Source organism: Littorina saxatilis, linkage group LG6 (assembly GCF_037325665.1).
Source record: "Littorina saxatilis isolate snail1 linkage group LG6, US_GU_Lsax_2.0, whole genome shotgun sequence".
Classification (NCBI taxonomy): domain Eukaryota; kingdom Metazoa; phylum Mollusca; class Gastropoda; order Littorinimorpha; family Littorinidae; genus Littorina; species Littorina saxatilis.
Genome location: NC_090250.1, coordinates 40,702,946 through 40,715,445, shown reverse-complemented (window position 1 = coordinate 40,715,445; position 12,500 = coordinate 40,702,946). Strand labels below are relative to the sequence as shown.

At 42.7% G+C, this 12,500-nt stretch overlaps 1 protein-coding gene across 1 annotated transcript in view; it reads right to left on the bottom strand.

Moving 5' to 3' along the window:
- The window catches only part of LOC138969208 (uncharacterized), a 61,948-nt gene extending 50,315 nt beyond the window's left edge, over positions 1-11,633 (bottom strand). Inside the window, exons 1-2 of the mRNA XM_070341950.1 lie at positions 10,683-11,633; positions 6,645-7,971 (exon numbers count right to left, since the gene is read on the bottom strand). Of these exons, the coding sequence (XP_070198051.1) occupies positions 6,645-6,826 (182 nt within the window). The 5' untranslated portion in view covers positions 6,827-7,971; positions 10,683-11,633. The remainder of the gene's footprint in view (positions 1-6,644; positions 7,972-10,682) is intronic.
- Positions 11,634-12,500: the final 867 nt, after the last annotated feature.

Genomic DNA, 12,500 nt, shown 5'->3' with positions numbered 1-12,500 from the left:
CGGGTGAAAATTTGACTGAGTTTTTGTTTTACATTTTGAGTTAATCGGACTCTAAAGGAGCAAATCTATCTACATTGCAAATTGTTTTGAAAAATGACAAAACCGGAGAAGGTTATTTTGCACACAACTCTGTAATTTTGTAAATTCTGTAAATCCCGTACCTTTTGAATTGAATTCCAAGAAACCTTGGTGCCAGACCCCTGTACATTTACATGTTTGGGATTTCAAAAGTAAGAAAGATACAATAAATCTGCTATTGCATTTTGCCAGGCATCCTTTCTTCTAGTATATAACAATAAAAGTCAATTGTGTGAAAAAGTTCCCAAATGCCCCTTTTCCTGTCTCATAATTTTACGCTGAACCAGGCTTTAAAATTAGTGCTGAAAATTCACTTCCAAACTCCCTTTGTCCTAACAACTCATTTAAGTGCAAAAATTGAGAACACAACATGGCTTCCCATGTGATACCGGGTTAAAAAAAACAAAAAGTTTTTTGTTTTTTGTTTTTTGTTAATATTTTTAATACACACAAGTAGAGATATGGTCTTATGTCCACACGGGCGGTCTCTTTCACGTATAGGATAAATTGTGATTTTAAACGAGACAAACGCCACAGCGCACAATATTAGTGTTCTCCGGTCATTGCCGCTAGTTGCACTGCATTGTGGCTCGTGGCAGTGTCTTGTTGATTGAAGCTATTCGGGTCACGTGCAGCTTGCCAAGTGCAAATACGATGCAGTCACGCCGACCGCTAACGACACAAATTGCTTAATCATTGTCGCCAATGCTCATTCACACACTGTAATGGCACTGATTGCTAAACACGCTTTAAAGCCCCTGTTCTTCCAGGATCCGTGGTTGTTATTTTCTGTTTTTGTTCTGTTGTGGAGTTTTGCTAGAATTGTTTTAGTACTCTTCTCTAGAGAGACGTGTAGCATTGCCATGCAAATGCACGCACGCGGCACGGACACAACCACACACACACACACACGCACGCACGCACGCAAGCACCGGCGCACGCACGCACGCACGCACACACACGCACGCACGCGCACACACATACACACATACACACACACACACACACACACACACACACACACACACCTTTACCTGGAATGATAATTATGTACATAACAAAAATGTTTAAGTGATTACATTTTTGTTCACTGATTGTTGTAAGTCTTCATTTATCACGACCGTTTATGTCGGCCGTTAGGTGTTTATTTTGTTTTTAAACCAAATGTTATTAGGCGTTTAATTGACCTTAAAACTCTTGACAAGAACAAAATGTTATACTTTTTCGTACAACAGCAATGCCTGTGCCTTTAAAATGTAAAAATTAGTCATGCTTTTTTGCCTTCTTAATAACGGCGACGTAATGGTGTCAGACTTTATTACTTCTAATACTGTGTTTTTTTTAACGTCGTTCTACAGTGTAACAAATTACACTTCAGTTTTTAAATTAACTCGCTCAACTAAATTCAACGCGTTTAATTTTAAAATGTGTTTACTTTAAAACAGACACATTAAATCTATTGGCCCATCAACCTACAACGCAGCCTGAGAAAGAGAGACAGACAGACAGATAGACAGACAGAGAGGGAGAGAGAGAGAGAGAGAGAGAGAGAGAGAGAGAGAGAGAGAGAGAGAGAGAGAGAAAGACAGACAGACAGACCAAAGACTGTAGATTACACAATCTTTGGACAGACAGACAGACAGACAGACAGACAGACAGATAAATATCAGGTAGACATATAGAAAGAGAAAGACAGGCAGACAGAGAGAGAGAGAGAGAGAGGGAGAGAGAGACAGACAGACAGACAGACAGACAGACAGACAGACAAACAGACAGACAGGCAGACAGAGACAGAGAGAGACAGACAGAGAAAGAGAAATATATCGAGACAGACAGACAGTCAGACAGAAAGACAGACAGACAGAAAAACAGACGGATAGATAGATAGATAGATAGATAGATAGATAGATAGATAGATAGATAGATAGATAGATAGATAGATAGATAGATAGATAGATAGATAGATAGATAGATAGATAGATAACACCCGATATATCGATAGGTCGTTAGAAAGCACCTCTTAGATAAGATAGATAGATAGATAGATAGATAGATAGATAGAAAGAGAGAGATATAGATCGATAGATAGTTAGATCGATTGAGAGATAGGTAGATAGAAAGATAGAGAGATGGAGAGAGAAATAGGTACATGGTCAGATACTTGTAGATAGACACTATTGATAGACAGGTCCTCGCAAATAAAGACGCCTTGACACTGAATCACTTACGCCCATAACATGGACAGGCAATGATCGCAACCGTACAAAAAATCATCTACAGTGACAGAAAAAACGTAGTATAACACTGCAAAGAGAATTCTGTACGGTCCAGATACCAACACGAAACTCGGTGAAATGACAAAAGCTGTTAGCGTAATGGAGCGAAAAATGTATTAACACAACGGCCGGCCCACCACCCGTTTCCGCTTCTTCCTCCACCAATCCACCATCTTGAGTCCTTTCTATCATCCCGTCTTGTGCTGACAACAGCATGAGAGGCTGCTCACTCGCATGCTTGAGACGTCGGATTGCTTGACCATGCGTGTTGCTGTTTAACCATCCGAATTGTGTCATCTCCACAGGACTGTTGTTACTACTACGCGCTCGGGGAACTGGGGTAGTACATCATGTTGTTTCGTACAGTGACTATGATTCGCTGTGGGCTATACTTCAGACCAGTCAGGCCGTGGCGTAACGTGCGACGCCGTAACAGCTCAACAACAAACATTTTACTTTGTCTTACAACAACTATACAACTATGTAGTACAATGAAGCAGCCTTCACAAACCTTATTGTACTACACACGCAAGGAACTATCAGTTAGTAAACTACTTTGTATCGTACAACGGATACGCTGAAGGCTATTTCTAGCAGACCTCAGTGTTGCAAGTATTACAAGTGTTACAAGTATTTAAACTCTTGCAAAAAATCAGTAATGAAGTAGAAATTCCGTGTCAGAAAGGCTAACAAACATAGAATATGATAATTTGACAGCAATACTTCAGCCTTGGTTGGGTTCGCTTCCAGACATCAGACGGGCGTCTGAATCATCAAAGTCAGTTCCCTTCTTAGAGCAAATCCTGAAAACGGATTCTTTTGAGGGAGACAGAGATTAAAGATCAACACAGTCAAAACAAAACAGAGAGAAAACACAGAACAACCAGGAGAATCAGAAATAAATAAACCAAGTAAGTTTGAAAATACCATTTGACTTGGTTGCTGTACATGAGCAAGTGGACATTTTGTGTTTGAAATTAATCATTCCCTTTAAGGCCCTCGAATTCAAACTTTCTGCCTTTAAAACCTAGGTTTTTCAAAACAAATTGTAATAAATCAGTAAATTGACCTCCATTTCAAGACTTCCCAGGTGCTAGATTTGTTACATTTTGGAAGGGGAGATCCATTGTACTGCCGGTTTTCAAAACATCTAGCATGGTCACTGGTCCACTTTTCTGGATGGGGAATGGACACAAAGTGGCAAGTGTATCAGGTCAAGATTAGGGGCGCCTGCACCTTACCAAGGACTATACATACACATCGGTTTCCAAGCACCATGGTCGATTTTTTTCCAAATTGCTTCAACGGTGTAATTAATTCATCGCGAATAAGCTAACTGTAACTCGCTGAACACGCAACTGCACCATGCCTTCGATTTTGTGGTGGAAAAAAATGTGTTCCACGAATGGAAATTTTTTTTCCAAAAGCATTTTTCCAAATTGCACCTGTCAGTCGACCGAAAAGAAGAAATTAGTAGACTGATATTTTACTCGTTTGCAGCGTGAAACTGACCTTGCCTTGTCGTAAATGTACAGTGGGGCAGCAATAGCTCTCGTTGGCACGTTATTGGCTTGTGGTTTATTGTTTTCCTCATATCATGTTTTCGTTTTCCCTTCTTTCCTTTTCATTTCCTTCCTTCCTTCCTTCCTTCCTTCCTTCCTTCCTTCCTTCCTTCCTTCTTCCTTCCTTTCTCCCTTCCTTCCTTTCTTTCGTCCTTCCTTCGTTTCCTTTTCTTTTCCTTTCTTCCATTTTTCTTTTCTTCTTTTTTTTCCCGGGTAACTTAGCAGCATAGTACATTGACATGATCTTCTTCTGGTTGTGCCTCCACATTGGGCACACTTACCTCACACATTCGCATCTGTTGAAGAGTGAATACTCCACCATACTGCTTTGGGTGGGATGAAGCTTGGTCCATTGAACACGTCTTTGCCAAGTCTGTCGACGTTCAAGAGATTCGTGACAAACACTGCAGTGCAGAAACTCGGAAGGTTTTAATCCGGGATGCTCCCCGGACAAGATTTTTAACTTTCTAAAAGATATCAAGATTTTTAACAAGATTTAAAGTACAAAAAGAGAAAGTGAGGACGTTTTTGAACCTTCTTTATACAGAAATAGACCTGATTGTAAATCAGGGGCGGACGAGGGGGAGGTTTCCGGGGTTTCCGGAACCCCCCCCCCCCTCCCCCAGCCAAAAAATTGAGTTTCAATTTTTGGGGTATTAATCAGTGACAAAATCTGCTGCCTGAAACTGGTAATGATCATCCTCAGAATGCACCAGATTGCACCATTTTGCATCCTTTTTTTCTAAATTTTCCATACGCCGTTTTCGGAGGAAGCATGCTGGGTATTTTCGTGTTTCTATAACCCACCGAACTCTGACATGGATTACAGGATCTTTTTCGTGCGCACTTGGTCTTGTGCTTGCGTGTACACACGGGGGGTGTTCGGACACAGAGGAGAGTCTGCACAAAAAGTTGACTCTGAGAAATAAATCTCTCGCCGAACGTGGGGACGAACTCACGCTGACAGCGGCCAACTGGATACAAATCCAGCGCTCTACCGACTGAGCTACATCCCCGCCCATGATTGTGATTAATTGCCTGCATTGACTTCGCAAAGTGCTGGAGCGCGTATACCAGAAAGCCTTTGACAAACTTAGTTACTTTGCAGAACCGAACAGTCTACCATTCAGTAACCGGCACGGTTGGCCTAGTGGTAAGGCGTCCGCCCCGTGATCGGGAGGTCGTGGGTTCGAACCCCGGCCGGGTCATACCTATGACTTTAAAATTGGCAATCTAGTGGCTGCTCCGCCTGGCGTCTGGCATTATGGGGTTAGTGCTAGGACTGGTTGGTCCGGTGTCAGAATAATGTGACTGGGTGAGACATGAAGCCTGTGCTGCGACTTCTGTCTTGTGTGTGGCGCACGTTATATGTCAAAGCAGCACCGCCCTGCTGATATGGCCCTTCGTGGTCGGCTGGGCGTTAAACAAACAAACAAACAAACAAACAAACCATTCAGTAACAGAAACTTTATCTGCAGCATTTAAAACGGTCTCTTTTGTTGGAATGAATGTAACGAAGACAGAGAGAGAATGAATGTAAAACTTGGTCCCGATAACTAAAACTGCTCTTCTAGTTGCATTATTTCCAAGAGAAAGAGAGAGAGAGAGAGAGAGAGAGAGAGAGAGAGAGAGAGAGAGAGAGAGAGAGAGAGAGAGAGAGAGAGAGAGACAGAGAGAGAGAGAGACAGAGAGAGAGACAGAGACAGAGAGAGAGAGAGAGAGAGAGAGAGAGAGAGAGAGAGAGAGAGAGAGAGAGAGAGAGAGAGAGAGAGAAAGTTTCCAAACGAGCTTAATCAAACAAACAAAAAACAAGATTGTAAAAAGCAATCGGCAATGATTTTACATCATGTAAAGGTTAAATAAGAACAAGAGTTGATTTTACAGAAAATAAGGTCGATGTTCGTCTTAAAACGGGAGAAGCGTGTCTGGTATTTCATGGAACATAAGAAGAGATGAGGCCTGGGTTGTTCCGATGACAATATGAGCGTTCCCTCCCCCCAAAAAAACTGGTTTGTTTTTCAGACAAGAAGAGGAATAGAATCTAAGTGGTCTGTTTTATTTCTAAGCTGGTCAGTAAGTAAAGTTACAGGATAATCACACACACGCACATACACACACACACTCACACACACATATGCGCACGCACATACACACACACACACACACATACTCACTCACACATATGCGCACGCCCGCATGCACACACGCACGCACGCCCGCATTCACACGAACACACACACACACACACACACACACACACACACACACACACACACACACACACACACACACACACATACACGTGCAATACTGAACATCTGGATAAGTCAATATTACGGACGCGTTCCAAAAGCTGAACAGTTTGCCACTCGTCCGTCGTACCGACGGGAGACTCCATGATCCTCATCCTCATCCTCATCATTATCAATCAACAGATGACATTTTTAACCTGGAAAAAACGCTAGACCACCACCATCACCACAACCCCCATTCCCACAGGCATGCTCTCTCTCTCTCTCTCTCTCTCTCTCTCTCTCTCTCTCTCTCTCTCTCTCTCTCTCTCTCTCTCTCTCTCTCTCTCTCTCTCTCTCAGAGTCTCTCTCTCTCTCTCTCTCTCTCTCTCTCTCTCTCTCTCTCTCTCTCTCTCTCTCTCTCTCTCTCTCTCTCTCTCTCTCCATACACACGCACACACGGGTCAAAGTGTCCAACACCAAGTCCTTGCACTCACCCGGGTTGCTGCGAGGAAGATGCCGGTTTCAGCTTGACCGGACATGACCCCCCACTGTCTGTCACGTTGTTGGTCACTCCTGCCTCACCTCCCCCTCCTGCGGCTTCCACGCTCCAGCGAGCACAAGTCCAGCACATACCTACCACTACCAGCAGTACCAAGTTACACACGCGTTTCGCCATGGTCTGGTTTAATCACTGTTAAAGTTCTGTCAACAAGGCGATGAGGTTGGTTTCTCTGGTTGAATTAGAGTTGAGGAGACACGCCGTGTTTTACGCCTTGATGACTCGGTTTTCCACTGTCAAGTTTGTCAACAAGGCGTTGATGTTGGTTTGCCCTGGTTGAATCCAAACTGACGAGACACTCAGCCTGTCCACAGGTTATGGTCGTGTGTATGCCTGCCTTGAAGACTGGATTTCCAACGATTAGGTTTGTCAACAAGGCGATGAGGTTGATTTCCCTTGTTGAATCCAAGCTGACGCGGACACAGTCCCGGTTATGTCCTTGTTTATGCCTGCCTTGATAATTGGATTTTCCACTGTTAAGTTTGTAAACAAGGCGATGAGCTCTGTTTCCCTGGTTGAATCTAAGCCGACAAGACAATCCTGGCTGCGGCAAATTGTATGCCTCCCTCGAAGAACTCGACTTTCGAAAAGCTCTGTTTCCCTGGTTGAATCTAAGCCAACAAGACAGTCCTGGCTACGGCAAATTGTATGCCTCCCTTGAAAAACTCGACTTTCCAAAAGCTCTGTTTCCCTGCTTGAATCTAAGTTGAACAGACAGTCTTTGTTATGGCAAGTTTATGCGTGCCCAAAGACTGTAGGTCAAGTTTATGCGTGCACAAAGACTGTAGGTCAAGTTTATGTGTGCCCAAAGACTGTAGGTCAAGTTTATGCGCGCCCAAAGACTCTAGGTCAAGTTTATGCATGCCCAAAGACTGTAGGTCACGTTTATGCGTGCCTAAAGACTGTAGGTCTATTGTTGACGGCCTTTACCCAGTGACGTTAAGTAGCTGCAGGTAAGTTAAGAACAGGACTGACCCAAAAAATGTGTGAGTTCCTCTTGTTGAGCAAAGGCCGATGATGCAGTCTTGTTTAATACAGACTTTATGCCTGCTTTAAATTTGGTGCTGGAGGTTTACAGCTGTATTCAGTTTCAGAAATAGTGTACAGAACTCAGTTGTGATAAAAACGACGTCAAAAGTTGAAGATTCCAATCGCGAAAGAGTGTTCTTTTTATCTTGAAAGTTTTCATTTCTAGTCACAGGTACCAAGACTATTCCATGTTACCGTAGTGAGTCAGCCAGCGTTCTGTGCAAGTCCAGTTGCTGAAAGCAGTCATTAGATAAAAGTTGAGAAATTAAGACGATTCGTCAAACAATCTTGAAATCAAACGCATTATGAAACAACGCAACTTCTGAAACTACAAGGTGTTGGTTAATTTTCAGTTTATTTTCTCGGCCTCGGATATTCTGAAACAAGTGAATGTGGAATTTGTGTTTTAATCTCTTTATTCTCGACTTCACCTTTCTACAAGACAAATTCGTAAAGCCACAAGATTATACTCCCTTGACCTGATTTGACGGTTCAAGTGCAATCCCTGTCAGTATCATATAATGCACAACAATTTTTCATCATCGTTTTTACAGTCAGCAAAAAAAAAACCACCACCTGTTACACATTATAATAATAGTCCACAGTCTTAGAGTCCAAAAATTAGACGAAAGGGGAAAGGAACTCCGGTTTGTAACTCCGAGGAGAAAGAAACAAAAGCTAAAAGATAAAGCGATTGTTGCGAAAGAGATTTCAGGAAACCCTTCAGTCAACATAGACATTGACGGGCGCAGTGGCGTGGTGGTAAGACGTCGGCCTCCTAATCGGGAAAGTCCCCCAACATTGTTTATATCTATAAGGGCACGTTTGTGCAAGTGTTTTACTTGAAATGATCCTCCTGGTGATACATTTATTTCTTTGAATTGTAAATTACTGAATAAACTTGTTCAAAAACAACTCCTTTTCTGTTCTAACTGTACGTTTCCGCACGACTGCACACAAGCTAATGAGCACAGGCGGCTTCACGCATTGGCTCTCCCTAAGGGCGATCTCGGTACGTGCCTAACTGGGTATGCTTCTGATTCAGTTGGCCCGATGTCCCCCACTCTGTCCCGGAATTCAGAAGCGGGAAGACACGTTGTCCATGGCTTCCTCTGTGTAGAATGATATTGCTTTCTTTCTCTTTCTCCCTTTCCCGTTAGAGTTTCGGGGTCAGATGAGTTCAGTTCTGCATCTTGGACAACTGTTCTGATTATTTATGATATTTCAGTCAGTATATATGTGCGTGTGCGCACAATACTTCAAATTCAGTGTCAAGTAACTGAGTTTTGTGAACTTTAAGATTGTGTCTCGGAATAGTAGTGTGACTTTTGTTCAAGTTTAACATACAGTTTTCCTTTTACTAATTGTCACTGTGTGTATACATGTACACACTCAGTTTTGGAAGATCGCTGTGAGTTCGCACGGTATGGGGAACGGGCGATTAATACATGTTAATTACCGCATTATTATTTATTATCAACTAATTGATAATCAATGAAAGGACGATCGTGACTGCTATTGTTACCACTGAGGGTGAAAGTCAGCTATGCATCCAGTTCTGCGCTACAGACAAACGACTGAAAGTCATTGGAGAAGAAATTGTGACAGCTGTTTCTACATGGGTGAAAGTTCTGCTTGCTGAAGCTATTTTTTTCAGTTAACTCTTCAATGCACACCCCTTCTCGTGAAAACAATTCGGCTTATCATCTTAGATCCTGGCCAGACTTTTAAATGAGATAATATCACCCCTCCGCTTGGTCACATAACAAACATTAACAACCTCGATGATACTCTGTGCACTGTTGGACTTTTTGGATGAATTAATTTTGTGAAAAAAGAGTGCGTTCATAAAAAAATCCAACTCACCACAGCAAGCAGTCAGGGTGCTGATTTTGGGTATGTGACGAAGTGGAGGGGTGGTCTTTTCCCATGGGAAAGCCTGGCCAGACCCGAGATGGTCAGCCAAACTTTTATAACGAGGAGGAGCGTGCCTTTCAAGGTTGCCCCTATCACGGGCGGGGATGTAGCTCAGTTGGTAGCGCGCTGGATTTGTATTCAGTTGGCCGCTGTCAGCGTGAGTTCGATCCCAGGTTCGGCGGAAATTTATTTCACAGAGTCAACTTTGTGTGCAGACTCTCTTCGGTGTCCGAACCCTCCCCCCGTGTACACTACATTGGGTGTGCACGTTAAAGATCCCAGGATTGACAAAAGGGTCTTTCCTGGCAAAATTGCTTAGGCACAGTTAATAATTGTCTACCTATACCCGTGTGGATTGGAATAATAGGCCGTGAAAGGTAAATATGCGCCGATATGGCTGCAATCGACTGGCCTTATATAAAATTCCATCTCACACGGCATCATTGCAGAGCACCTAGAACTGTACCCACAGAATATGCGCGATATAACTCATATAAGCCTCATATTGATTGATTGATTGATTGATTGATTGATTGATTGAATAAGCTCAGACTTGGAACCTTAACATTTAAGGTAACATTCCTCGAAAACACAGGGCAATGAAATATTTTGTATTCTTTGTTTATAACATTGTGTATTTAATAAAATTCCAAAATAATGTCTCAGATTGATTCTTGACATCAACTGTCCGCAATTTAGTTCTGTCATTTAGACGTGAAACTAGCTAATGTTTACGGAATAAGTCAAAAGTATCGTTTTTCACCGCGGTTTTGTTCCTTTTTCAACACATGTCCACTGTTCTGTATGTAAATTATCACGGTAGCATGCATCTTCCTAGAAATTGGCACTGACTCATCCTTTCTTGAAGATTACCCTGTATTTTTCTTTAAACAAGTAGAACAACTGAATGTTTCGGTCAATGGTGTCTTAAGGTTTAAGTTTAGGGTCTTCAAAGAGAAAACGGTTAAGATTTTCACATAAGACGGTTCAACTAATTTTCCCCCCTTGTTCTAAACGGTACACACACCTTGATCACAACTCCGCTGAATCATTAATAGCGGGAGCCGATGAGTGAGAAGATAACACGGCACTGATCACCTGCTGGTCTGCACGCCAAGTCTTCTACCCGGGGTGGCTTCCTTCTACCCGGAGTAGTGTCTTTCCACCCGGGACTGAGTAGTTTCACAGCGTTTCAACTTTGTCCGGGCGCCACCTCAGTCCTAGGTAGAAGGCGTGCTGGAAGATCGTTTCGTGCTGTAGTATTTCCTGCACTCTCATTGATCCGAAACGATCTGAATTATTCCTCTTTCACCACAGATTTTCTTCCCTTGCGAAAACACAGCCGAATCTATTATACTAGCGTGAACTGTTTTACACCTCTCTACGCTGCTACTTACTGCCGCTGTGCTGCTACAGCCGTGTTTGACATAGTAACCTTACACACCCCAGCGAAAGAAAAAAAGTGACATAGTGTAGGAAGCCGCAGGAGCAGCAGAAAACAATTTGTTTTCATTCCGAGCCGCCGTGTGGAAAACGTCCCGTAGTTTGTTTCCCAGCGTTCCTTGATCCTGCCATAAATATGGCCACAACTACTACCGAAACAAAGCAGAAAACTGTGACGAGCGTAGCAGAGTCAAATTTCTTCCTCGACGCATTTAAACAACGCTGAGCGTAGGGTAATTGTGTAGCCACACTAACAAACAAAAAATTAAAAACCGCCGCACCCACTTTTTCTTGTTTTCACAACTTATAAAACATTAAAAAAAAATAAGAATAAAGTAATTTTTAACCACTTAGCAAAAAACACCGCCGTACGCACTTTGCTAAGTAAATCTCTGCTTTTCGCAACGAAAAGAATTGTTTGCGAATCTCTACCGATTTGGGTTTTTTTTTCTCTTGTTCTTCGAAAGTTTTCGGCTTACCCTACACAGTCACAGAATGGTGCACCGACTGAGACTAAAGTGGGTGAAAAGCAACAGGCCTCACCAGCGACGGAGCGACTGATGCCGTATCGTAGTAGAGAGGTGATGAGAGAGAGAGAGAGATGGTGAGAGGGGGGCGGGGAGATTCGCACTACTACTCTGTGCGTTGGTAAACGGGACAGAGACTGAGACGGGCTGGCTCGGTGTGTGGTTGCGAACCCAGCCGTTCATGTGACGGCAGGCCAGGCCAAGCGTCAGTTCTTGTCGCCACATGGTAGTGGGAAGTTTGTCCTGAGCCCCCTTGGGTTTCTTTTTTTGTTGATAACTTGCTAACATCCTACTCATTATATATAATCCTATTCCAATAATTCCGGTGTGCTTTTCACACTCTTGCGCGTACATGGGTGTTTGTGTTTGCGTGTGGTCATATGAATGGTGTGTGTCTGTGAGTGTATGTTTACGAGCGCGTGTTTGCTTTGTAAGGGAGTATCGCCCTGTTTCGTTTACGGATTACGGATTACGAATGGAAAGCGCCTTCATGACAAATGTAGAAAAACGTAGCAATAGCGGCTTACTAGTTTTTGAAAACAGCATGGTTAATTTAAACAATGATGGGATTCTAGTGTATTTTCGTGGAATATAATATTCTCTTAACTCAGCATATTTAGGCCATACTAAAACAAAGTGGGGCTTCATCTTCAACACACAAAATGGACAAGATAAATCAGCGGAGGTTGCATTTAAATTAAAGCGAAATCGATGCACTTTCAGAGGAGATACTCCCGATCTAAGTCTAATCAGAAGATTTCTAGCTTTAATATGTTTCAAATCACTTAAATAGTTGGATAATGTTAGGGTTGATTTGAAGGTTCATTACAGAGAGAAACGTTCACTTCCTTGTACATTTTCAAGCCAGGTTTGCT